A 27,960-nucleotide genomic window follows, 5' to 3' on the forward strand; every position below is an offset into this window, starting at 1 on the left:
GGATATTGTGAACCCATCACAACTGGTGAAGGTTGGTTAGTGAAACTAGAAGAGGTAACCCTTAAAACTGTAAATCACAGTACGCCAGGCCCATTGAAGGCGCCAAACCAGATCAGCAGGTCACCAAGCATTCACCACCATATGACAAGGCGTTGGCTAGAAAAATCTTGCCTGCGGTGGGATTCAAACCCACGATAGGAGTCTTTCCCTTAAAACCAGTGGTGGGATTAAAATTTTTTGTCAGCCGGTTCTATCACAAAAGTCATATTTTTCAGCCGGTTCCGTTACACAAAGTCCATTGACAGTTACCAGTAGTGCTAACCGGTTCGCTGATCTCATAAAATATTGTGAGCCGGTCCTGTAGAACTGGTGCGAACCGGCTGAATCCCACCACTTCTTAAAACTACACACTCTTTTAGGAAAGGATGGGGTTCGACAGAAAGAAATTACGGGAAATAATTCTTTTGGTTATAAATAGACAAATTTGTGGTACTCAAATTTTGAGTTTGCAAACCTACCACAGTCTTTCAGCTAAAAGTCTCATCGCAAACGTATTAGTATTGTAAAACAAACCTTTTCAAATGAAAAATAAAACATATGGCCCGCAAAGGTTATAAAACTACGTCTTTTTTCCAATAATCTGTCTATACACCAACGGAATATATTTTACGTTAATTTGTTTTCTATGGAACACGAGACAGAGCAACAAACAGCATTACATTTCACAGATTACGAAAAAAAACGATATTAACCAGTGGCCGTATATAAACCTTTCTCTCACCCAGTTTAGCAGTAACAGCCGTTTCCCAATCCGATTCCACATTCCCGTAATCATTATATGACCGAACTTTAAAGTCGTATCGAGTGTAAGAAACGAGACTTCGAACGATTTTATTGTGACGTAGGCCCGAGTAGTCGATCTGGGATGACCCAACAGCGCACTCTTGTGGAAAGGGTTGTAGAGGTGGAGGGCAACTTTTTCGGTAATAAAGTTCGTACCTGAAAATATGTTGCAAAAAGTATTGTACATGAATTTCAAAATTGAAAAGGACTCGGTATAACATACAGTATTTTACTCGTTAAAAAAACAAGATTTTTATTAGCAGTGTTTTTCACTTTTCCTTAATTTTCCTTTTGTTATTGTTGAAATTATCGGAATTTCGAGGCATTATCAAAGGCACTTCAGTCAAGAAAACACGAAAGGTAAAATGGATCCAAACAGACTTGATCAGAAACCGAAGTTTCAACTGAGGCAAAAATCAAACCCAGGACCCAGATCTTACCTTGTAATATTTCCGTTCGGGTGTTGTGGAGCGCTCCACCTAACGGTGAGATTTCCACTTCTTATGTCAACAACAATCGGCGCATCCTGACCGCTGGGTGGCGCAGGGAGAGTAGTGACGTAGGCGGGAGGGCCGCGTGTGCACAACGACTCAAACGTGCACATTTCTATGGTGAACTGGTATGAGGTGTACGGCTTGAGGGCGACGATGGTTTGATCAGCACCAACCCCTCTGCTCACCTGTGATTGGTGGAAGTAGTCACGTGGTTTATTAAATACTCAAAGTCGAAATCAGGAGCAAAAAAATTCTGCAATATTTTGTTGCCACTTTTGTCTTGTCAATAGAATGATGTCAGGTAAAGATATCGTCAAAGTGTGTTAAGGTTTACCACAGGCCTTAACTAGTACAACAAAATTAAACCTTAAAATTTAGGAATATTCACACAGTAAGTAACTTAATCGAAAACAAAACTGCCAGAGAGCTTAAAAATACATTTTAATGTAGACCATCATAATATGGGGAATTTCTCTGTTGCTGGCGGTTAAAAAGGTAACAGAACTGTTGTCATAATCACTGAAAGTTTTGTTTGTCAAATTACTATTGCTACTAAAAGTTAAGTGTAATCGCTGTAGCCACAATTTCCCACCATTTTTGCCGCTTCGTCACTTTCATTGACTTTCATGAACACGTGATAAAACCGGATGAGCCCGTTTGCCACTTCCGGTTCAGCGGCGATCATACGCACGGATCGTGACGTCACTTCCTGAAATTGCGGCGCGGGTACGCCCTCTGGTGATGACTCTCCGGACCGAAACGGAGACGACCATTTACTAGGGGCTTTCCCTGCAGTGTTCATCGAAACCACCTTGTATTGATATTGAGTGTAGGGAAGTAGGTCATAATCTGCATGAAAGTAGTAATTGTTTTAAGATACAGCTGCAGGGTTTTTCAAAGGTTTTTATATACCACCCTTAACAGCTTGGTAAATTAAAAGCACCCTTAACTAATTACGAACTACTGTTACGTGTTTAAATATAAGGTCAAAACAGATTTATAATATCTATTTATTTGATTCTAAGCACTTGTTCTGTTCAAAAATGCAATTTTAAATATATAACATGCAATTTGATAGATTCAATTTTTGCAGATGTTCAACAATCTGCAACGAAAACAATTATTTGTACCTGAATACGAATGTTCAGTTGTGTTGATAATCAGTTTCGGTTCAAGCGATTCCCCTCCCCGCCTCGTCTCAATTAAACGACGGCGGAAAATCTGGTAACCGGTTATTTCACCATGTCGGTCGTTAGGTGGCGCCCACGTGAGTTCAAGAGTCACCTGGCAACAAAAAGAAACAACTGACATGAAGGAATGCTTGAAAACACTATTATTACAAATAAGAAAAAAACCCACAACGCCTGGCAAACAAGGAGCAGATAGGAAGATTGACAGGATGCGTTTACAAAATAACAATATTTTTTACACTTTTTACAGTACGGTGTAACGGCAGCGCGTTAAGCCTCCATCCACCAATTGTGCCCTTTATTGTTTTGCACTTCATAACGTTTTAGCGTTGCGCTATTTCAGACTTGGTGATTGTTTCAGTGCAATTACGTTGCTATGTGTTATTTTACTAAGCGAAATAAACACAACGCAATAATACTAACACACAAAACCTAAATCTAACACAATAAAAAACATAAAGCTTCTAAAATTTCACACAAAATGAAACATATTGAGCGGGCAGCTATAACTACACAAGGAACAGTTTAATTAACCAAAACAGACAAAAGTAACAAACCTACTAATTAATATGAACTTCAAATGACAATGAAATGTGTACAGACAATCGGTCGTGCATTTGGTAAATGGCGGGAGATTTAAAATAGTCACCTGATCACGTTGAGGTAACGTGACTGTAGGAGGCATCTGATTGGCTGGTGGTGCTTCCATGGTTCGTTGTAGAGCTCGTCTGCTCATCACACATCCCTGTTGTGTACAGGCTTGCATCCAAAACATGTATTCCTTGAAAAACTTTAAACCGCGAACTTCGAAGGAGAATGTTGTGCCGGGAAAATCAAACGACTGTAGAAGAACAAGAAACAGATTGGAATTTCAACAAAACAATTTGTGTTTTTTTATCGGTCATTATAATGTAAAAATACAAAGTAGTGAATAAAAACGAAAAACAACCACATAAAATTATTAAAAAGTAGTTACTGGAAACAAATAAACAAACAAGAAAGAATGTCAAGTCACCTACACCTAATATCCAACTAAAGATGATTGGGATATCTTTGTGTGATATATTGTGTTTATCCCAATAACATTGTAACAAATACCAACAGTGGTTCCCAACCTTTTTCGACAAATTCCTCCCTTAATAATTTGAAACTTTTTCATTCCTCCCTGATATACTACAAACCATTAAAAGATCCTTTATTATTGGGTCTTTTATCAAATTTTCTATTTACAAACCACATTAAAGTTAATTCCTTCCCTTAAGCTAGGAGGGAATCCTATCCGGGTTGGGAATCACTGCTCTGAAGTGACCCTCTACAGTCTACACAACGCAACTTTGATCAACAAAAAATTGCTGCAAGGTAAAAAAATGGACATGGCATAATACGAGTCATTGAAGTAAAATGCACTCGACTGGTGTTGGTAAACAAAATTTTAGAAGAAAGTTTAACTTAAAATCAACTTACCCTCTGACTTCTGGTGGTAACTTCTCTCACGTAAAGGGAATAATTCGCAATCACCCCGTTGGGGTTCGCGGGACTTTCCCATTCTACTCGGACCGACGACGATGAAGTTGGGGTGAGGGTGGGTCGGGAAAGTCCCGAGGGTGAAGAGGGGTCAGTGGTTTCCGAAATGGGTGGGTAACTCTCCACGCTACCGACTGGGTTGTAAGCTACAATCTTGTAAGTGTACTCGGTACCAGCTTTCAGTCCAAAATCGTGATATCTGAACATAGAAATTATAAAAAAAAAAAAAAAAATTAAAAAAAAAAATTAAATATATGTTTATTTATGGACACAAGATTCGGACTTGAAAAGTTGGTCATGGAATAAACATGCTTTATTCTTCAAACGATAGCTCATGCCTTTATCGACGATAAAGTCTGGACAGATTTTATACACGCAACTCGACCTGGGTAGCAAATACTGGTGTAAAAAATTCTACTGTTTTTTTTTCATCTTTTGTAGAGGCCCCTCCCCGCCTCAACATGTGACGACCGACCGATAATAAAATTATATAAATTCTACTGTGAACCTGCTATTAAAAAAATTAGAACATAAAACTCGAAAAACATAATGAAGTGTTTCAATGATGCTTACAAAAACTTACCTTGTTTGTGTCCCATCATTTACAGTCACTAGTTCGCCATCTCTACGAACTTCATAACGAGTGATGACGCCATTTGGCTCGGCAGGAAATTGCCAAACAACCTAGGAAATCAAACAAAACTGTTTCTCATGTGATTTTATCTACAGCCCTACAGTTTCAAAGCAATGTAAAAAGTAAGATATTTGTAAAATGATAACCGCTATGTAAAAGCATAGAGCCAATAAATGATAAGCTGCAGACAGTGCACACTGTTTCGACCTATAAGGTCTCATCAGTGCAGCTGGTGACGAGAGATCGGCCGTATATGTCTACACTAGCCAATACGGCCGATCTCTCGTCACCAGCTGGACTGATGAGACCTTATAGGTCGAAACAGTGTGCACTGTCTGCAGATAACCGCTATCTTTTTGAAATATTGTTTGAGATCTAATGGCGAATATATACAGACAACAGACGAAACAAACAACATACTTATTATTTAGACGTTTTGGCATATAGTTATGTAGCTTCATTTCACTGATGCTGGCATGAACATTTGCCGAAACTTTTAAACAGTAAAGCATGTCTCTTCTTATGTTTATTTGGGCCGTAGTATTTCTCATGGAACTCATGAGCTGATCCGTGTATGGCATTCCATTGTTTGAGACGATACACCAGTTTGATATACATTTAAAACTGTTCAACGTTCAGACGTTTATCATGGTATTAGGATATTATTAAGATGTTTTAAAAAAACATTTTTTTAACCTCTCGTGGTGAATTTACCTCAATCGAGTTGGGGCTTGTGACGTGTAGTTCCGGTGCATCTAGACCGGTAGGTGGCGCCTCAAGCGTGCGAACTTCCGCTTCCGCACTCTCACGGCAACCACTGTTAGTACACGCCTCCAATTTCACACGGTAGGTACTGAAAAGAGAAAATGAAACCAAAATTGTGTGAAGCAATTGTATTAATTAACTCCATCTGGTAACCGTAATAAGTATTTTGACATGCGATCCACTTCAACAAGCTAAAAATATCAAAAATATTTCTTTTTTATTAGTAATGATTTTCTTTGCAAAATAATATCAATTTTATAACTTAACCTTTCTAACTTACGTGTAAGGTTTTAAATCATCAACAACTGCTCCCAAGTCAAGTCCCTCAAATCTCGTCACGCCATCCACTAGCAGGCGGTAAAGAGAAATAATTCCATTCGCTATTTCGGGGCTGTCCCACGCAACCTCGATCGCGGTAGAGTTGAGAGCAACTGGAAAGGAATTAGTTGAGAATGTAAAGGTACAAGATACAAAACAACACACATTGAGTCCACACTAATGATAATCCAGGTCTAGATCAACAAAATCTATCTAAGTGTAGAACCAATGCATTCGAATGGAACGTTTTAAAATAAAAGTTTGCTAACAAAATAAAAAAAAATATTTTAAATCGAGCTGTGATCTGCAACAAGTTTCATCGACTGGCGTTGTTTTATGATTTGTTATTTTGTGTTTGACTGAATTCAACGGTGGGGTGATTTGACAACTCGGTGACTTGTCTCTGATAGTTTTCGGTAAGTTGTCTTACTTATCTTACAAAATGCGGGTTTTATTAATAACTAACTTGTTTATTTCATTCTAGTTGAATAAGGTACAACTATAAGTTTACACGTACGAAACCCTGAGAGAGAACAAAATATTTAAACGGTTCCTCACCGACATTTGGTGATGTCACATACAGTGGAGCTTCCTCGTATGTTCTCATGGTGGTGACATCACTGATGACGCAACCGCCCGCTGTGCAAGCTGACATGGTGTATGAGTACGTCGTGAAAGGCTTTGAGGATAAACAGAGCATTAGATGAGGCAAATGTGGTGCTTTAAGCAACACGGTAAAATGACATTTACTTATTTCAAACAATTACATTTGATCTGTTAAAACATGAAAAGTGCTTTCAGCTTAAAAATCTACGATAATGTTGAGAATTATGATGTTGTTGTATCGAGCAAACAGATCTTATGTGACGCAACCTTTTATTACGTCATAATAGCTGTGTAAATACGCTAAAAGTAAAACTTATTATCGAAGGCTTTTCCAAATGTATAAGTAGCACATGGCGAGTTTATTTTGAAGCAATTTTCGAATGCAATGAGAAACGTTTAGATTCCTCACCAATAGAGAAAAAGTTTGCATACAATTTCATCAATAAACATTTTTGTGAAAAAAACTCTGTCAATAAAATAAATCTAAACCTGCAGGTCGTGATCAGTGAAGCGGAACTGGGTGATCGGAAAACTCAGTGGAGTGGAACCGTTTCTTTGAACTCGGAAAGTTTGCAAAACTCCATTGATACGCTCCGGTAGCTTCCACGTCACAATCAATGACGTAGAACTGTCGACAGGTGGGTGAAGGACAATTGGGGGGTCGAGGCCCTCGGGTGGGGCCTGATGGGTTTCGGTGCTGACCCACTCACTGTCGACGTATCTGAAAAAAATGAAAACTTTATGAATTTGACTCAGAATATGGACAATCAGGTAGAAACAAAAGGCTGGATATCGTCTGAAGCAAAATTGCCTTTTGACGTTAGATCAAACAAACTTTAACGTTATGACAAAACTACCCATTATAGGTAAGAAAATATGTTTTTAGGAACATACATTTTTGTCCTTGATTATTGCTTTTTGTTCGAATATAATCAGAAAGAAAACTAATCCATTCAGTTTACTTGTTTGAAATAAGACATAAGATTTGAAACTTTTTGAGCAACAAAAATTTACGCACATACCGGCAAACGGGGCTACGGAAATCTAGCCTGTGGTGGGATTCGAACCCCGGACAACTGTATTAAGTGCCAAGGTGTTGTTAGAAACTGCCGAAAAGTCACTGCCATGAAATGTAAAATTTTCTCACCCTGCACTCGTAGCAGTTTTAATCTTGTAAGCATATCTTGTATATGGCAAAACCTCAGCGTCACTGTAATTGTATTCGTCATAAACCGGGTCCATGACGACATAAACCACCTCGCCACCATCAAGTGTGACGTCACTGTCGCTTGCTTGTCTCCGGCTTCTATGACGTAATAAAGGTTCGTCATCAGGCCACGAGTTCGCCTCCGAGTAGCGAGGTTGGGAAGTCACGTCATCCCCGATCGAAAACCAAAAGGCTGATGAATCTGAACTCTCTGCCGCCCTCCGGTGTAAGCGACGCGGAATCTAAAAATATTGTAAGTGCGAGTTTAACGTATTTGTATGTAATAAATAGAGGCCCAACGATGCTTAAATAAAAAGAGAAAATAGGAAACCAACAATACCGAACTTAAAGCGAAAGGGCACATACTTGTCGACCAAGGTAGTACACGCCCCTGCTGTCGCACTAACTATGTTATTGTTGGCGTAAAACGAATTTTAAATGTAAAAAAGAGAGGAAATAAGTCAAGGAGAAAAACAGAAAAAAAAAACTGTCCGTAACCTAAATCAGTGTGGTCCAACTTTATTTTGTTGTGGGCCATTCAAAATCGTTAACTTACTGCGCGGGCCAAGGTCTGAAATTTTTGCAGGTAAAACTTTGTTCTGGGTCAAACTCCAGGCCTGGGTAACTATACACCTTTTTTATCTATAGATAAGTTTTTTTATATCTTTTATAGTTATATATTAGGTAGCAGCCGTAAATAACATTAAGGTTCCACTCTAGCGCAAAAATGCCCCAAACGGTTTAAAGAAGCAGAACCCTTTATTACATAACAATGCCTTATCATGCGTCACAATAGGAGATTTTGCAGTATTTCGTGTGTGTTAATCCTCACATTTCAAAAACATTGAATTATTGAAAACAAAACTTATAGTTGTCATTAAAATGTTAGACTTTCGCGACGAAAACTTGAGGTACAAATGATTTGTGATGACTGATGAGGTAAGGTTTGATCGGTCAATCCGGATCTAGCACCAATCCAGAATTTTTTGGATCCAAACTGGTCCGAATCAACCGATGTTTTATGATTTCAAAAAATGCCGACATTTTTCGGTTTGAGTTTTAGCAATGCTATTTTTAGAAATACTTTAATTAGGTTTTAAGTGACGTTTATTTCACGACATGCAGAATTTAAATTACCTTGCTACCGCGGGGAAGCACCTTCCTGATCACGTGATAGCTGACGATGCGCCCATTGGCTCTCGCCGGTTTCGACCACGACACCATGACTGCTGTGGCATTTGAAAACTGAACGATCGGTGGTGGCTGATCTTCAGGTGAGGTCTCAGAGGTTTGTAAACGATTTGGCGGGGATCGAGTGCACAAATCCCGGCCAGTGCAAGCTTCCAACACTAATGTGTAGTTGGTGTATGGATTTAGACGACGGAATAGGAATTGAGATGCCAAACCGCTGTACACTGGCGTTTCATCAAACCCGACCTCATATACATTGTATAGTGTGATCTGTAAGTAAATTGGAACACAACTTGAAAAAATGAGACACACACAACGGTATAAAACTGAAGCGAAAATGACGTCGTAAGTATAGTCCATGGACAGATTGCAACCAAGATCTTGTAAATCATATGAAACAATATCATGAGTTTTAGACTGAGCGAACAATTCCTTGCAAGTATCCTGTGTTTATTATTTTTTGTCAAGCTAGGACAAAACCTTGAACACGATATTCCATAAACCGTCTACTGTCACGTATTTTCTGTGAAAGAGCAACATAGCTTAACAATGTGTGCCCACGAAACATAAAGCAACAAGCTAAGATTGGAACCCTCAAACTTCAGAACTTACCTCGCCGTTCGGAACAACCGGTTTCTGCCAGGAAAGATGAATTGATTCCCCGCCAGGAATTCGCCTCGCAGTCAGTGGCCCTACCACGCTAGGTGGCGCTGAGAGGGTAGTAACGTGACTCCACTGGCTCCGCCCTTCCAGCAGTGCTTGATTGACAGCTACCAGCCTTACTCTATATGACGTGTACGGTTGCAAACCACTAAAGGTCGCATCGTGAATTGATGATGAAATTGTGAGTGCGGTGTGGATTTTGTTGATCAGAGTCGGGTCAAGTGATTCCTTTTGATATTCCAATCTAAAAAAATACAAATAATAAACAGGGTTATGATAAAATTGTACATGTAGTGTTAATATCTTGTGTGTATGGAATATTTCTTAGTGCAGTATTTAAAAATGGTACAGATTTTTGATTTTGTTAAGATGTCATTTGTGAATACCGCAGAGAGAATAGCTAAAATAAACTGAATCTATATGTATTTGTAGTTTTAGTATTTGCGCCTGAAGGAGACTTACATAATGTTATTTATCGATTAACGTTAATCTATTGATAGTACTTTATGGTATTTAACCGAACGTGCAAACAAACCTGTAACTGGTTAAAACCCCATTTGGTTTCCCCGGTTCTTTCCACTGAGCACTCACAGCAAAAGCAGACACAGCATCAACTGTGGGAGGATCAATATCAGATGGAACATCCTGAAGTGTCGTCACAATTTCCCAGTCGCTCGATGCTTCACCGCGATCGTTGATAACCACAACCTGGGTTGGGATATGGGTTAATACTACGTTGTTAAAATGTTTTCTTCATAATCAGCAATGCATCTGACGATTTTGAATAAAAATTTGGTTCAAGTATTTGCCAGTGATCCAACGGATATAATAAGTGTGCGACGTTGGTGTTTTACGACACTTAGACAAACAATGGCCGCCACAGAAACAATATGTGGCAGGAAATAGATTGAGGAGAGATTACGAAAACGAATCTTCGTAAATAAAACTACACATATATAAGTATTTACAATACTGTAGTGGTTTTTTATTGACTAAAAACTCATTCTGGTTTGCAGTAACAAATACTTTAGGCAGTACGTTCTATGCTATACTTCATTGGTTACGTAGTTAAAGTACACTACCTTGTACTGGTACTTGGTGTAAGGTTTTATTTCAGGGTCAACATCAGTATGCGAACGTTGTTGTGGAGTTTCACCAACGAAAACCAATTTATCGAAAACCGGTTCAGACTCCGCTGGTTCCACGACACGACGGTACAATCTGTAACCGGAAATGACGCCATTTGGTTCCGACGGTGGTTCCCAAGTGACGTCAACCGTCCGCGGACCAGTGGCTTTTAGTTTCGGCTTTGATTGGCCGCTGGGGGGCGCTGTATAGGTCCTTGCATCCGCAGAATCGCCCACGTTGCATTGCTCTGTGACGTTTGAATTGGGCACAGTGACGTTGTTTGTGACGTAGCAGGTGCGAATTCGAACGCTGTAAGTTGTGGAGGGCGTGAGGTTGTTGATCACGTGACTCAGGTTGCGACCGACAGGAATTAAAACTATGACGTCATCCCCGGTTTCTTGTTCTTGTTCGTCTGTTAAGTGTAAATGATTATTTTTCTGATATGCTGCGCAACTTTACTTCGCTTAACTTTTTTAACAGAGCCAATTAAGGGCCGAAAATATTGTTTAACCAATGTTGGAATTATGGAAATATTATGGAATTAACAAAGCCAACAGGTAAAGTGACACTGGGACGTCAATTAGTTTTCATACAGTTGCTTGGGCATTGTAAACCAGTTTTTCCGTCGTTGAAGTCCAGTTGTGGCAGATGAGGCATGGCTTTTTAGCTTGCTGTTTACAACAAATTTTAGTGCTGTAGAGGGTTACATTAGCACATACGGCCAATTTATCGTCACCAACTGCAATGATATACCTTATATATCGAAACAGTGCTTATCATGTCTAATATGCAAGTTTAAAAAACAGATCGCCAAACATTATGCGTATGGGCATATTTGCTTTGAAAGGCAAACGGTACTGCCGGGATTTAAACCAAGAATCGAACACATACCTGTTTGCCCTAAACTTCTTTTGTTTCGACTCGGCGTCGTAACAGTAGTTGTACTCTGAACTTCCTCACGATGCAATCCACGCTGTAACACCAATTCATAATACATATCTGTGACGTCACTATCGTCGGTTATGACGTCAAGCCAACTGGCGCTGATCGCGGTCGGGCTGAGTACTTCTACGGAGACTGTAGAGCGACGTTCAGGCACCGTAGGTGGAAGTTGGATCGTATGGACTTCGCTGAGACCCGAACCGGCACCGTTTAATGCTGCCAACATGTACTCGAGTTCGGCACCAGGTCGGAATGTGACGTCAGCGTACGTGGTGACGTCAGGGGGGCCGGCGTGAATGAGTTGCCAAGTGGACTGTAAAAAATGACATCAACTTGTAAAGAACGTTTTAGAAATTATAGTTTAGTTTTGAATTTTTATTTTGATAAAACTGTTTGTTGGACAATTAATTTCATTGAATTATTACCCTTCATCAATAATAGAAACATTTTGAAAAAAATAGTTAAAGATTTGGATGAGACGTTTTCAACGATATGAGATTTCTTTTACATCGCACTTCTGCAGGCTTGTATTTTCTTTTACGGTTAATGGTTTCAGAGTCACAGTACGCCAGGCCCATTGAAGGCGCTATACCGAATCAGCCGGTCACCAAGCATTCACCACCATATGGCAAGGCGTAGACGCTTCAGGGCTGATCCCAGTTATGAATTTATGTTCATCTTAACTGGTTTCAGAGTGTTATGCAAAATCTACAAAGACCAAACATTACCATACAATACAAAGTTATAAAACGTCTTATTAAATATTAACCTGCTGAACAAGGTTGCCACGGTTACCTCCTTCATATTGATCATCAGCGTAACGTCGTAATAACCTGCAAAAACGTAACGTCGTAATAACCTGTTTAAGTCTTGAACTTAAACAAACAAACGAAGACTTACCAAAATCTGCAATGTTTTATGTTTGGAGTAATTTGAAGAAAAGGTAAGTTTTCAAAAATACCTCTTAAACCCAAGCAGAACTCTAAGTGCTTTTTGTTGAACATATCTGTGATAACTTAGTAGATTATCTCGTACCTGTATTCTCTGATGACACCGTTCGGTTGTTCAGGTTCACTCCAGTACAACTCAACCGATGTTGTGTTCACAACGAGTGATGAAGGGCGATGCCACACACCGCTAGGTGGTGCTTCACTAGTCCGAGCGCTCGTCTGCGTAATTAGGCACACTTTAGTAAATATTTGCGTTTGGTTGCATTTTTCTCATTGATCCGACATGCAAATGAATTAAACATCACATAGTAATGACGGCGTTATTTGTACTGCAAAGTTTTGATCGTTGTACCATTGAAACGTACTTCTGTTTTCAAATGTTGTCAAACTTTGTTACAGTAAATAGGATCAGACGAATCTTGAAGTTGATTCATACACTATCATAAGTTTACATGAGGTACAATCAAGGGACTCCTAGGTGCAGCATAATAAGAAAAATGCAATCAGTTTTGGACCACGCTGACCAATCTAAACATTCTCATGAAGCTTGACTCAGAATTAAACCTTTAAAACGTCTGGCATATAAGTAAAATGTCGTAACAGACTACAATAACCAACCTGAGGAACAAGAGATTGTGACTCACGGATCTGTCTTCACTTGTTAAATATACAAACCACTCAAAAAGAAGAGGAAGAGATCAGCATGAGTCAAATCGTTTATTTACGTAACAGAAATATTAATTTCGCCCGTTAAGAAGGCATTGACAATGATATGTATGATTTATACAGGAGTTTGTGTTTAAATAAACGCTTTTGGGCAGTAATGAATGGATGTTCTTAGTTGACGTGTATAATCAAATAAGCCAATAAATTCAAAGGTTACCTCATCACTTCCAGTGCATCCCATTGAGGTACAGGCTGTTACAGTGTAAGTATGGGAAGAATAGGGAAGTAAGTTGTCATGTACGAATCTTAGTTCGTCTGATGCAGTAGAAGGACGAAGTGTGAAGATTGTTCCGACGTTTGTCTCATTCAGCATGTATCTGTCGAAATGAATAAAATTTTTAATCATTGCTAAAAAATCTAAAATGAAAAATAAATCTAAAAAATCGAGAAAAGACGAATGCGTTGTCGTACAATTAAAAAGTTATAGTATTGGATGAAACTATCTTCTGCGCGTTACAGCATGGTTAAAAATATTTTTTGTCCCGAAATGTTGATTAAAGTTTCTATTGCCTTTTTAAACTTGTGTTTTTTAACAACAACGAGATTGTTAATTAAATCCATCCTAACTAGACAAATGATAGTACTTCAAGCCTATCGAAGGCGTTGTACCAAATCGAGCCGATCTCCCAAGCATTCCCATATGGCAAGGCACAGAATAGAAAAATCTATTCTTAAATACGTTTCAGGTCTGATCCCAGTATCAATTAATTCATCCTAACTAGATATTCATTAGTTGCGGTTAAACCATCAAGTCTTTGGACTTTTAACTCACCAACAAGTGTCGTTACAATTAGACAGCGCAGATTTAAAACAGATTAATTGTAGGAGGTTAGAGAACTTCATATTTTATCATTTCACCTTTGAATGAAACCGTTTGGTCGGGGAGGGGCCAACCACGTGATGACAATTTGATACGGTCCAGTGATCAGTGTTTGCGGAGACGGAACGAATTCGGGTGTTCCCTGTATGCTGGTTGCCCGCACGGGGTCGCTGTTGGTACAACCGGATTTCGTACAAACCTGGACCATAAATAAGGTCAACAAACTTGACTGAAAAAGGAACAAGCTAGCTATTCCTTAATGCTGTTGGTGGTACTAAAAAGCCATTTGATATTCATCTGAGACATGCTGTTAAATTTCCAATGATCAGAAATGAAAAAAGAGAAACAAATTAGATTTAAACGTCCATTATTTTCAACAATTTTGATGCTTATACACAACATAAAAAGTAATTATACACAACCAGCATCATGGATTGGAATCTATTTCTTTAAAACCGAGTTTCAAGAAGCGGTGTAATGTTATTCACATTCAATAGATAATATGCAACTATTTTCAATTTATCACAAAATTAACAATAAACGCCTTAAACCACTGTCTTAACCTCCCGAATAAATCGATAACAAAACTATTGCATCAGAATTAGGTTGCAATATTAAATAACGTTGATTTTACAAAAGTTCACCGACCTTGAGCACATACTCATACTCTCTGTACGACAGAATGTTGTACGTATCCGTGTGCCGCCATGCGTGACCACTCCAAATTTCCAACCCGTCACGCATCAGGGCGTATTGCGTTACTACACCTGGGTAGAAATATAAAATAATCATTAGTTGAGAAGACACCCTTGAAAATAAGTTTTTAGAGTAAAAATAATCAAAACAGGAAAATATTTTGTAATGAGACAAACTAGCGACGGGATTTGATCCCCGGACCCTAAAAACGTTTGGATCGCACATCCGTGGTTTGCAAAGTTGGCAAGATTTTAAACTCTTGCTTACATGAATTAGATGCCTCGTATTGCGTTGCGTTTAATAGACTTCTGCAGATCAAATACCTAGCAAAGGTTGAGTTTGCATCAAAACAACAAATTCTAAAGAACTAAACAATTCGTTCTAATTTCAAACAGATTAAAAAGAAGCTGCGCAAGTGCCCAGGAATCAGTATTAAAAAAACATCTTCACACGGTTTCACGCACCATTTGCTTTTCCCGGCGGTTTCCATGACAATGTGATAGTGGCGCGATCAGTTGAGGTCCAATCCGGAGGCGACACGTCATCGGGGGAAGCTTGCGGCGTGATGACGTCACTGGATTGACTTTCACCGAGGCCTGCCTTGTTCTCGGCAACCACGATGTATTGATATTTTGTGAATGGGTCCAGTTCGTTGTCTGCAAGATTAAAAGTGCTGTTTAGTTGAAAGTCTCAATGGAGCGAGATGTTTTCACAAACTTTATTAAAGCAGTAGTTCTTATCCCTTTTAGATTTTCTTTTCTTCTGTTTTCGACGATTTACAAATTACTACGTCAAGGAACAAAAAATAATAATAATCCAATTATGATCACCCTCTTTTGAAATGTAAAAAAAAATCCAAGAACCTCTGCCACAAAGGTAGTAACTGCCAATATCCATAGTTTAACATTGTAACATCAAATTTAGATTTTGAACTTATGTTGGCCAGACGAAGGAAGAATAATAAAGTTTGCCCCAAATTGTTCTGTCTAAATCGAATTGAACCAGATTCTAATTCAGGTAACTAAAAATAACTTTTGGTGACAACTTGCGAAACCGTATATTTTGTTTTAATAATAAAAAACACCTTGAAATGACTTCACGTATGGTGGTCCGGAATAAACCACCACGTATGACGTAGGACACACGTCATCAGGACGTAGATACGGTGACGTCACCTTTTCTGGTTTCGTTCGAAAGCAGTCGAAATATTCGCGGTCGAAATCGCACCTTAAAGTAAAATATTAAATTTAGCAGGCAGGATATGTCCCACGTGGGAGCACCTGCAAAAGCTTGCCGATCACTGGCTAGAGCAGTGGTTCCCAACCGGAGAGGAACTTCTCCCGAAGGCAGACATTTTAAAACTTATAGTAGTAGGTATTTACTTAGTTGTTGACATGTGGTTTATACATAGACACTTTAGCTCTGGAAATATGACCTATAAAGTTAAAAGTAGGATAAACGTACAATTTTACAATTTGATCTTTGAATGATTTAGCATTTACTATGTAGTATACTGGGGAGAAATGAAAAAGGTTTGAATTGTTGACGAAGGAATTTGTAAAAAAAAGCTTGCGAAACACAGGATCTAGAGGAATCAGCTTTCTACTCAGTTTTTCACAGTAAACTTTCACCTTGCAAGTAAACCAATTTCATAAAACGGCCTGTCATGCCTATTAACATGGGCGTTTTTAGTTCTATAAGCAATTTCTACAAAACAACATTTTTATTCAAACCTGTCACAAGCAGCAAACATTGATCTTCCCAGGGGGCAAAGGGTTCCCTCCCCACAGTTCGGAGGGACTGTTACGTCATTGAGTGACGTAGTAGCTACGTCAGCGCACACTTCTTTCGCTGGTTTGTATCCAACACCGTTGCAACATGATTCGTCGGTTGCAATGAGGTTTGTGGAACAACACGTGGATGAATCTGATTGGCTGACGTGGTGAACCTGACATTAGTTTCTAATTTAGTGAGATTTGTTTGGCTGATCTTTGCTTGAATCATAGAGAAATAATAGCAAGATGTAAAATCCGGATGTAAATCAAAATATTTTTTTCTTTATTAAAGGGGCAATTTAAAAGTGTCTGCTCTATAAAACGTTTAATTTTGTTGTTTTCAAAAGTACAAAAAAAACTTCTTTTGAGTCTGGTGCTCAGCGTTTCAAATGTTATTAACCCTGATCAAGGCAATCTAAATAGAAACGATGATGCGCAAATAGCATTGCCAGAAAATATATAAAACTGCTATTGTGTAAATATCCACACACCCCCAACAATAAATAAATTTAAACAAAAAATTCACATGGGAATTTTTTAAACATTTTTTCACCGTTTTCATCTAAACAATTTAAGTTTCCGCTCTGTACAACTTTTTTATCTTTTTGTTCTTAAAAATATAGAAAAAAAAATTTTCTTTCTAGTTTGGTGCTCAGCAATTTTAAATGTTATTATCCTAGATTACGGCAATTTAAACGACTGTTCATTAATATGAATGCCTGAAAATATATACTATTTGCTATGGTGCTTGGCAGCAACAGTTTACAAAAAAACTTTTGGTTATCCACTGACCCCCAACATAAAATTATTTCACACAAAATAACTTTTTCAAACATTTTTATACCGATAAAAATTTAAATCTATTGTTACTGTTTTTGATTAGGAGATAGTTTAAGATAGTTAGTTTTTTCCTGCAGTCAGTTTAAAACACAAACATAAATATTTTAGTTTGTATTTTACCACAGCATCATTGGAGCTTCGATCTTCGCAGCAGATCGTTGAATTACGAGGAACATACTGAACACCACAACAATAGTGGGAGGGCGAGGATTCGAACCCGGATCCTTTGGAACTAATTCCACAACAAACTTGTTTACTCGATATCATCTAAAACAATAGTAAATCTTCAGTTCAATTCTACAAACACTATTCCTTGGTCCACACGACCCTCTTTACGTATGATATTACATATATGTGTAGCGTTTTCCCCACTTATAAGTATTTATCTTTTTTAGAGCCAAAACGTACAAACAAAGACAAAACATAAGCTTATGCTTAGGACGAATGATTAATTTCCAATGCCATCTGCCCTTTTTGATCTCGTAATCGTGAGTATTCATTGAAAACGATTACAGCTTCGAAGGAGTTGGCTTTAAACTATTCCTACCTTTCCACCGCAGCATTGCAGCTCAAAGGCGTCGTGCAATTCACCGTTGCAGCAAACTTGCAAACCACTATCGAAATAGGGGACTCCCCCACAGCATGAATCTCCGGCACCGACCGAAACTCGATCCTCGACCGGATCTTTACAGCACACCTCATCCGATGTTACCTGTCGTAAAAATAAATGTCATAAACGAAGCAGAGAGCAAATTCGGGGCACAAACAGTTTACAAAAGGCGCAATTCTGTTTAAGCTTGATTATAAGTTATAAGTTATTAAATTTAAAATAAACAAAGCAACTGACCCTTAAATATCTCCCGCTGCAGCACTGTCGGTTGTTCATCCATGCGTGAAATTTCCCGCCACAGCACACATCACTCGAGCGCCCTCTAATGGCGATATAATTGCTGTCACAACATTCCTTCCTTCCATCAGCCTCGTACAAAGTGTTACCACAACAAACCTATAACAAGGATTCCAACGCTTTTCAGATACTCGCTTAAGTCAGCACAACTTGCAAAAACAATTAACAGTGAACAAATTTTAATACCAAACAAGGACCTATACACAAATGTCATTGAATATAGTGTACATAAACGCTATGAAAACGAACAGTTTAACATGAATAAATTGTTGGTTAAAATGATAAGCAATGGAAGTGACTCGTTTGCCCTTTGATTTTCAACTTCACCTGTTTAGTTGGGTTGAAACATTTCTCTCCACAAACTTTCTCATCTCTTCGACATTTTACGTAAACACATTCCGGTTCAGGTTGCTTGGGTCTAAAATGAGAACACTTTTCAACAAGAGATAAATTAACTACGCATATGTCAAGAGATTTTTGTATTTAAATTTTTCAAATTAAATTGCTCACACTAAAACCTAATGCCTTACTAAGATCTCAACAAAAAATAGAAATATTTTTTCAAAGTTACACTTTAGGCATTTACCTTGTTTGCAAATTACTTTGCGTTTCATTCCTTGCGATAGCATGAACACAATGTAATACGATGTTAAACAAAAAAGTCAATGATTATAATACACCAATAGTTTACAGTACTTAATAGTTTATGTTTCGAACACACTTTATTAAACAGTAATTTCACTTCAAAATCCTACATTTCAGAACAAGGAACGAGAGATCTTCGTTTCAGTTGATAACTGCGAAGAATTCCGTTCGGCAAAGTTGGAGCTTTCCAAGTTATTTCAACATTTCGACTGTTGATTGCCTGCAAAGTAAAGTATAATAAAAATATTTTTTTAGTTTGAAACAGTATGCAGAAGGAAACAAAAAAGTTTCCGACAATAACAATAGAACTAATGTGGCGTATTCAAACAAGTTTAATTATTTCATATCATGATGTTTTTTAAAAAGCCAAAAACAGTTAGATTTGCCTTTATGACACAAACGTGGCCGAGTGTAAGGTCCGGCTTGAATCGAGCCTTCCGAAGAGTGCCGGCCGACTTTCAGATTAATTGACACAGGTTGGGTATAATTGTATTCAAATTAAAAAGCAAATAAACTGTCGAACACATTAAGTGAGAAATTATCGCCAAAAACCGTTGTTTAAGCACTGCTTATGCTAACGCAACTTTGGAAATCGCAAAAGTATCCACAACTTTTTCATGTTATCTGTTGCATCAGCAGCTTACTTTCAAACTCGGTGGTTGGATTCCTGTCGGGGTCGTTTCCAAGGTGGTTGCCAGGGACGCGTTGCTGGCTGCGCATGCGTAAACTGTACATGCCTCCAGCTAAAAAAAACAAATGAGAAATATTATTTTATAGTAAAACCTTGTGTAGAAAATGTATTGTCCGGAGACTTGAAAAAAAGACAAGCATTATTTTTAAACGTTTTCGTCAAGTGATACCTGTTATATAAGCCTTTTTAGTGTCACAAAATAATTGTTTTGATGTTACTTCGATTCAAACATATTTTCCTACCTTTATGTTATACACCGTGTACGGCTTTAAATCATCAATGACGTGGGACGACGGCTCCGTAAGATTGGTGACGATTTTGACGTCATCAATTATGACGTTGTATGATGTAATTTGACCGTTCGGTTGTTTCGGTGGAAGCCAACTCACTCGGAGTTGAGTTGAGCTGAGTGAGTAAACTACTGGTGCACTCAAGCCCAAGGGCGCTGGTGAAACATAAACTATAGTGTCAAAGCATTGATAAGTTGGAGTTACAAACTGCAATAACAAAATTAAGCAATTTTAACTCTAGTTACTGAGTTAAAGTTTAAAAACTTGTATGTAGAAAATACATTGTGTTGCAAACGGAACTAATCAAGAGTAATTTGGGCACAATCGAAAAATCAAACATATTTATGACTGTCAAAATTCATTTGAGAAAAAATTGATACATTTGGTTATTTTTCTGGACAACGACCCTTAACCCATGTTACTCTCGAAACTTGATCATTTTTGCTTCGGTTTTGTAAAGTTTTTTTTTTAACCAGCCTTAATGTTTTATTAAGGCATTTTGTATTGTATTTGTAACTTTTTTACCAAGTTTGATACGCTTTTTTTGCATCTGTAATACAGATTTTAGATGGTAATGCTTTAACAACATTATGCAACACCTTGTAACTTTTTAATTTATGACATAATTTGGACGCCTAAACATTCGTGGTACCTCCGTCATCAGTTGTCGCTTCTTGGGTGTCAGAGGTCACATTGTGGGCTCCATTGTCCACCACAAGGTCAAACGTATACGTGGTGCCCGGATGAAGATCACCAAGTCTGTATGACGTCACAGTTGGAGAAAATCTCAGGGTTTCTGAAATGTTGTATTTGCTCGTGTTGTAACGGATGAAAAAGTTGTGAACTTCACCCTGAAAAAAGATTTGAGCTTTTAAACAAAGCGAGCTAAGCTTGAGATAATGAAGTTTCTGATACAGTTAATAATATCAAACAACAAAAAATACTTAAAAATAAAATAAAAACATTTCAATTCCAAGTAAGTATGGATGTACTAAGCAACGGACTGCGTAATTCCAGCTTTGAGTTTCAATTACAAGGTAAATGTTTTGCAAATGTTATTACACAGGCGTTTATGGTTGTCAACTGATTTAAAAGTTCAGCTTTAACAAAATCTTATTTGAAGAAAGACGTTATTAAATTAAAGTTCAGTAGCAACAACAGACAGTTTAGGTTCAGTAATGCAACTTAGAGGTATTTTACCACCAATCATCAAAACACCCACCTGTAATTCCTGTAGACTTGGTTCTTCCCACCACAAATATACGGCAGTGTGGTTATGAACAGCTACATTTAATGTGCCAGGTGACCTTGGATACCCAGCTAAGGTCGTCACGGTGCTGATGTCACTAGCAAGTGAACCTTAAAAACAACGTAGTGTCTGGACTATACGTCAAGGATTTGGCTAACAACTAAACTACATCAGCCGGAAAATTTTGCATTTATGAACAGGGGAAGGCTTGTATAATCGCCTCATTCGGAAATAAGTTACAAAATATTGCAAACATACTGATTACTTTAAATCAAGAATATTGCACAACTAAAAAAGCAATAATGGTGAGAATAAGAGCCCGCATTTATCGTTACTTACCTTCAGTGTTAAATACAGCCAGTCTATATTGGCAAGTTGTGTATTTCTCCAGGGATCTATCTTCATACATAAGATCTGTTCCTCTGTATATTGTTTGACTGACGTTGATATAAGGAGGTTGGACTGGAAGTAATGGTTGAGATAAGACGGTTCGGCTCAGCTCGTAGAAAATATCTGGACAACAATAGTGTAGGTTATCAAATAGTCAAGGTAGCCAACTCTCTCCATGTTAAGCCTCTGTTCAGCATCAGTTTACGTTATTGTTTCTTGTAAAAAACATTTCTCAAACAACTGTTTATAAAACATGGAGACGCACAAGGCAATGCTATGATTACAACGTGTTTGCACAATCAATTCGCCTGCAAAAGTTCATTGCCAATTCGAGCTACAAAATTTACTGGGTTGATTATTATTTGTGGACAAACTGGAGAAGTGTGTCGTTCCTTATCTGAAATTATGCATAAAGCTTTTACCAATTCCACAATTGTTTTCAATACTCTTATACGGTTAACAGACATGTTAAATCAAGTATAAATCTCACGGTAAAAAGATTGTTTTTTTTGCGACTTAGCGCAAATTCTGTTTAAATCTGAATTGATTGGTTCCACTACTTATTTATTTTATTCAAACGTTTCAATCACGTTTGAATTTATCACTTTCTTTCTGTTCATGATATACTGAAAAATCCGATGTACCTGGTCCATTAGGATACTTGGGTGGTTTCCACTGCACACTAACGTGTCGTTCTGTGATTGGTGTAAGTATGGGTGGGTCCAAATCACGTGGTACAGCGGAAAGGGTCTTCACATGGGTGGTGGGGCTTTCGGTGCATCCCCCAGTCGTGCAGGCAGTAATAGAAACCTAGAAATCAAAATTGTAAAATAAAAAGCAGAAATTCTGATATTTACAATCGGGTTATAAATCTGTGTCTATTGTTCTTTGCATATGTTTTGTTCCTGGCTTTATTTAAACACTTGAGAACATTACAAACATATTGTTAGCATCGGTGTTCTTACGTATTATAAGTTACGTATTATTTGAATGTATTGTATGGCTTGTTTTATTTCAGCAATCATTCGTCTTCATTCAGTGAAAAACCCTAAAAATGTCATCCATTACTGATAAACCTGCATGTTGGTATTGTAAGCATACATATTTTTGTTTATTAATAACTTTAATGCAAAATTTTCAGTATACAGTATGATTTGAAAACATTCAATTACCTCATAATCCGTGTGTGGAATCAGCCCTGTGACGTTAAGTGACGTATCAGTGACGTTTTCCACTGTGACACGTGGATCGGGAAATGAAATTTCGTAGCGTGTGATTGGCCCGTTTGCCTGCACAGGCTCCGCCCAGATCACGTGCACAGTTTCCGGATCCAGCACGCCCACTTGTGGTGGATGAATGCCAGCTGGTCCTGTGGAAAATTTGTCAAAAGATAAAGAAAATAAATATAGATTTTAGTTGACGATTACTCGGTGTAATGAAACATTTTTTGTTGTCATTAAGCTGGTAATTTGCCTTGAAGCAACTGTTTTTTCCCAATTAGGCAAATGGTGCAATTTAGTTGCACACAGAGAGAATTGAAACGAGATATCTTTAACAGTTACTTTAAATAATCAAATCAGCCGAATTATTTTCAAGATAAATTGGAAAGTATTGAATAAATTGGCTTATTCTAAAAACATTTACTGGATGTTTATTTACTCTGAATCCTGATATATGAAGAATCAACAATGCCCATATATTTGTAGTCATAACCGACCTGCAGAGGAAACAATTTATTTTGCATTCTGGAACCAGATCAATGCAAATTTTCAATATTTGGAGATTTGTTAACACCAACAATCTAGTCAGTTCAATGCCGTCAATCCAACCACTGTCCTGTTTTTTTTCGTTTAAGCGAATTCGCTTACGTCCGGGTCTTGTTCTCACACTGGTCCATGTACTGGCCGTGCTCCCCCCAGCCAGAGTTGAACTGATGACTCGGTATTTGTAAGACGAGTAGGGGCGGAGTTCGGGAGACTCGTCTAAGAAGCGGAGTGCCTGAGAGGGCACGAAAGCCCCCAACATTTTTGCCTCACTGCAAATAAAACCGAAATAAGTGGTAACAACTTTAAGAGGCCGTAAATCTGCTCCAAAACTGGTCTGTTATGAAACCTTGGTAATTTTTCAGCAATGAATACGAGCATTTAATATGTGAAGTTTCAGATGATGTATTATAGTATCCATGAGTTAAAGGTTAATATTTTTATTGATTTGACGATTTAGTTGAAAACAGACAGTTGCAGTAAGTTTGACAAATTTCTTGTATTGTGTGTTAATAAGATTTCTGTGTTTTGGAACAAAATGGTACAGCGCGGCAACGATTTTCCTCATACTATTTGAATTTTCGACGTTTTAGAAAAATATATTTTGGAAGAACAAATAACCTTAAATTCTGTGTTCACGTTAATAAAATGACCACAAACCATTAAAAAAAATGTTCAAATTTAAATTTTTCAGCGACGCAAAAACATTAAAACAAAAAAGCACATAATGTAATGAATTGTATCTACCTGTCATCAGTGTTGTTCGACTTCCGTTCAAGTCTGTAGTTATCCAAGACACCGTTTGATGCAACTGGACGCCGCCAACGAACAAACACAGACGCTGGGGAGTCAGAACGAAGAATCGGAGGGTCCAGGCCCTAAAACGTTGGAACTTATCAAACTCTGGCATGTTTTTTTGGGGGGAAAGTTTCTGCTTAATGAAGGTTGTGATATTTTTTCTAATAATATTTAAGCTGTAATCGTTCAAAGGTTAAGAGGGAAGAAAAGTTGATATACAAAGTTAGAAACAAACTGCTGGGATCGTTGATTGATCGTGCCAAAAATATACTTTTCCTGTTTTTGTTTATAATTATAGAAAGTACTTTTCATGTAAAGTAGATTAAAAGCTTAGCAATAATATAGTAGATTATAAGTTAGCAATAATCTATATTTGTGTCTCAATTAACCTATCACGTTTATTTAATTTATATTACAACATTAACGCCTTTCCACAGAACTTTTGCTTGATTACTTGATCAACAATTACCCAATAATAAATATGAAATGTGCTACATACTGACCTCTGGTGGTGCCGCATGGGTGATGACATTCTTTGAGTTGGGGCTTGAAGTGCATCCAGCCAATGTACAAGCCTCGATTCTGTGAATAAATTACCTTTTTTGTAGGGCTTTGCCAGAAAATTTTACAAATATTGTGGCAGCATGAAGATATTAAACTTTATTCTACAAACTAGTACTTTGCATCTACTTTACATTTTATACAGAAAAATATTCTTTACATACACTCTCTAGCAGTTTTTCTTGTTTCAATCAAGCATGTTTGAATGTGGGATGAGTTTGACATGTTTTTTGGAGCAAATCAAATTACCTGTACACGTATGTGGTGAAAGGTGTTAGACCGTCAGCATCAAACGATGTGAGGTTACCGGGAACTTCGTCACGCATCACTTCGTTCTCGTACACCCGATACGCATCGATGACTCCGTTCGGCTCCGCTGGTTTCTCCCACGTGACGCGGAGTTGCCAAGCATCGATTTGGTAAACAATCGGTGGATCCATTCCACTAACACAAGTTGAAATATGGTGAAATATACATGGTTTTGTTCATATATTGTAAAATTTACAATTTGTTGCATTGTAAACGCAAATGTACCCCTGTGGAACGTGTAGACGGGGTAATAACAATGTGTTTACCCAACTAAATTTTTCTTTGTAATTTTATTTTCTTCATGTATTTTTTTTTTTTATAAAAATTTGTTTGATAAAAAGGAAACAGTATACGTTAGATTTCAGGTAACGTGCGCACACGAAAAAAAACAAATGTAGGACAACTTGAAGAAAATCCAAGTCACAAAATTTTGGCCCATATACGCAACTGAGAAACTGACATATTTTGTGCATACCTTGGTTTATCTTGCTTTGTGTAGGTGGACACCCAACCACTCTCTGTCGAACCGTAGGAGTTTGATCCAATAACTTGAAACTCGTATTGCTTGTAGGGGAGTAAATCTGGAAAATGGAGTTTTGCATAATAGCAATAATTTCAATACAATACGTAACTCTAAGTACCGAGTTTCAGACATACAGGTATGATACATCAATAATGTTTTTTTAATTTAAACACCAAATCATGCTTATTTGGCGATTTTGTACATGTCTAAAATACAGCGGGCGACTAAGTCACAAAAAACATATTAAGTCACATAAACTGCAACAATAAAATGCTATAATATTACAAACTTTTCTATTCTCTCACCTTTTAATTCGTAACTCATTTGTCGAGTGACGTCACTAAACAGATTCTTTTCATTTTCAGGCGGGGAAACCCCCCGATACTGGAGTTGGAAGGAAGAGTTTCCGGGTGCGTTATTCCGGGCTGGGTCCCGCCATGTTACCAGGATGGAATGGGGTGACTGTGGGGTTAAAACGGGTGCCCTTAAACCATCTGGAGCACCAGGAGGCATCGTTACTGATCGCATGTTACTTATGACGTAACCTGCACCGTTAGATGCGTTCACCTGTGAATTGATAAAAGAAAAGTTAAGTTTATTGTGCATTTGGTAAAAGTGCTTTGTATGCCATTCAAGTTGAGCAAAGTTATTCTGTACTAAACAAACAGAAACCATGCAAATATTGCAGTTGTTTGATGGGATCGCCATTTTGCTAGCAGTGCATTGAAATGGTTTGAATAGGAAGGTTTTAACTCCGTTAAAGTCCACAATGGATTCTGTTTGTTATAATAATGTTTCGCCAGTGCTACAACGATACTTATGTCGGAACTGACATGAACGTAAAAGCATATGAGCCAACATGAACGTATGTAGTAAACTTTCAAATGCGTATACCCCAAAAATATGTTATTCTTAACAAATCGGAGTGTCGCAAACTGGCTACACCAGCCCAGAGGGTCAATGTTTTCTCACCAGCTGATCTGATGAGACTCTATAGATCAAAACGGTGTGCAATGTCTGCTCCTATATCTCCATTTATTGTTTAGTATCTTTTAGTACAGATTTAGATGCTGACAAAAGTCAAACAAAATTCCCCTTACCTTTACAATATATTCAGAATGGGGGATTAACCCACTCACGCGCTTCCACTCATCCATGTCCGATGACGTCATCATGACACGTGACTCCCGGGTTGTTGAATAATCCTGAGCGTCAGGGTCACGATAGAAGAGACCGACACATATCACGCTGTATTGCATCCTTCCATTCTGCCGGTCCGGATTATTCCAGCGCGCTTCAAGTGACCTTGCGTCGAGGACGGTGACCTCTAACTTGACCCGACCTTGCGGGGGACTTTCTTTGGTGCGTTTCGCTTCTTCCGGACCGAAGGAGCATCCCTTTTTCGTGCAAACTCTCATCCTGAATGTGTGTCTGCTCCAGGGGCTGAGACCGGTCAGTGTGGTGCTCTGTGGTACTGTAGAGTTGCGGATTAAAACGTCGTTCTGGTACAAGCTGTAGAGAGTGATCTCGCCGTTTGGCAAGGTCGGTTTGCGCCACGAAACACGGAACGAGTGTGGCGATATGGCAGCAACATCTGGTGGTGGAACATTTTCCGGCACACTCTCCTGTGTCTGACACGGGGTGGCGCTACTAAGCTTGCAACCTCCTTCCGTGCAAGCAGACAGTATGACGTAGTACTGGGTTCCGGCGATCAGATTTTCTAAAGTGTATTCCAGCATAGGCATCGTGTTGTTGTAAACTTCCAACCCAACACCTGTAGTGGTTTCATTGCGCAAATACAACACGTAGCGGTCTAGAATCCCGTTCATCATGGCCGGTTTTAGCCACCTCACTTCCACTGTGTGTGGGCCACGGACCGTGACCATCGGTTGGTCCACGTGACTCGGCGGAAGTTGACCGGAATAGAGCGTGACCTCATCGCTTACGTTACAACCTGCACTTGTACAGGCTTCAAGCTGAAACCTCTGCTCAGTGAAAGTCGGCAAACCGTGGATAGTGAATGAGGTATTAAGTCCTGTGTATATTAAACTTCCGTTGTGGGTTAAGGCGTACTGTGTGATGCGACCATTCGGCGCGTCTGGTTCCATCCAGCGGATTACCATTACATGAGCGTTGACGCCAGAAGTGGGCGCTCTTACCCCATCTGGTATTTCTTCTCGTGTTTGCAGCACTACACTTCCAGCACTAGTTGTGCATCCCTGCACTGTACAAGCCTGTATGTTGACACTGTAGTTTGTATATGGTGTGAGGCCGTGTATGCTTCCATAGTGTTTGTCACCTTTGAAAGTTCTGTTGATTGATTTGTTGGAAAGGTTGTTTAGGGAATCTGAAAGAATACAAATTGTTTGGCTGACACGCTATAGCTCTCTTTGCAAAAAAATGCTGCTTTAAGCTACATTGTTATCAATTGCAAAAACTCAAAACGTTTCGCTTCAAGGAGTGCTTTGACTTTTGTGGTTGTGAAACAGCAGTGTTTTGTTACCATCGAGCTCTATTTGGGT

The 27,960-nt window shown here is 38.4% G+C and overlaps 1 protein-coding gene across 1 annotated transcript in view; it reads right to left on the bottom strand.

Annotated features, from left to right (window-relative positions):
- Positions 1-27,960, bottom strand: part of LOC145222967 (usherin-like) — a 48,353-nt gene that overhangs the window by 3,181 nt on the left and 17,212 nt on the right. Inside the window, exons 27-71 of the mRNA XM_080089239.1 lie at positions 26,539-27,785; positions 25,744-26,005; positions 25,391-25,496; positions 24,856-25,050; positions 24,549-24,627; positions 23,995-24,125; positions 23,353-23,519; positions 22,657-22,853; positions 22,129-22,294; positions 21,434-21,607; positions 21,068-21,204; positions 20,498-20,696; positions 19,798-20,000; positions 19,509-19,607; positions 18,975-19,084; positions 18,806-18,835; positions 18,547-18,637; positions 18,160-18,318; positions 17,860-18,024; positions 17,433-17,579; positions 16,431-16,645; positions 15,782-15,924; positions 15,162-15,353; positions 14,650-14,768; positions 14,040-14,200; positions 13,339-13,498; positions 12,541-12,674; positions 12,275-12,338; positions 11,455-11,818; positions 10,518-10,975; positions 9,971-10,143; positions 9,385-9,679; positions 8,719-9,042; positions 7,522-7,823; positions 6,864-7,095; positions 6,327-6,447; positions 5,731-5,881; positions 5,400-5,538; positions 4,635-4,735; positions 3,992-4,250; positions 3,177-3,368; positions 2,468-2,621; positions 1,930-2,186; positions 1,284-1,522; positions 782-999 (exon numbers count right to left, since the gene is read on the bottom strand). Coding sequence (XP_079945365.1) covers positions 782-999; positions 1,284-1,522; positions 1,930-2,186; positions 2,468-2,621; positions 3,177-3,368; positions 3,992-4,250; positions 4,635-4,735; positions 5,400-5,538; positions 5,731-5,881; positions 6,327-6,447; positions 6,864-7,095; positions 7,522-7,823; positions 8,719-9,042; positions 9,385-9,679; positions 9,971-10,143; positions 10,518-10,975; positions 11,455-11,818; positions 12,275-12,338; positions 12,541-12,674; positions 13,339-13,498; positions 14,040-14,200; positions 14,650-14,768; positions 15,162-15,353; positions 15,782-15,924; positions 16,431-16,645; positions 17,433-17,579; positions 17,860-18,024; positions 18,160-18,318; positions 18,547-18,637; positions 18,806-18,835; positions 18,975-19,084; positions 19,509-19,607; positions 19,798-20,000; positions 20,498-20,696; positions 21,068-21,204; positions 21,434-21,607; positions 22,129-22,294; positions 22,657-22,853; positions 23,353-23,519; positions 23,995-24,125; positions 24,549-24,627; positions 24,856-25,050; positions 25,391-25,496; positions 25,744-26,005; positions 26,539-27,785 — 9,231 coding nt within the window. The remainder of the gene's footprint in view (positions 1-781; positions 1,000-1,283; positions 1,523-1,929; positions 2,187-2,467; positions 2,622-3,176; positions 3,369-3,991; positions 4,251-4,634; positions 4,736-5,399; positions 5,539-5,730; positions 5,882-6,326; positions 6,448-6,863; positions 7,096-7,521; positions 7,824-8,718; positions 9,043-9,384; positions 9,680-9,970; positions 10,144-10,517; positions 10,976-11,454; positions 11,819-12,274; positions 12,339-12,540; positions 12,675-13,338; positions 13,499-14,039; positions 14,201-14,649; positions 14,769-15,161; positions 15,354-15,781; positions 15,925-16,430; positions 16,646-17,432; positions 17,580-17,859; positions 18,025-18,159; positions 18,319-18,546; positions 18,638-18,805; positions 18,836-18,974; positions 19,085-19,508; positions 19,608-19,797; positions 20,001-20,497; positions 20,697-21,067; positions 21,205-21,433; positions 21,608-22,128; positions 22,295-22,656; positions 22,854-23,352; positions 23,520-23,994; positions 24,126-24,548; positions 24,628-24,855; positions 25,051-25,390; positions 25,497-25,743; positions 26,006-26,538; positions 27,786-27,960) is intronic.

The sequence above is a fragment of the Phallusia mammillata genome, chromosome 4 (assembly GCF_965637545.1).
Source record: "Phallusia mammillata chromosome 4, kaPhaMamm4.hap1.1, whole genome shotgun sequence".
NCBI lineage: Eukaryota > Metazoa > Chordata > Ascidiacea > Phlebobranchia > Ascidiidae > Phallusia > Phallusia mammillata.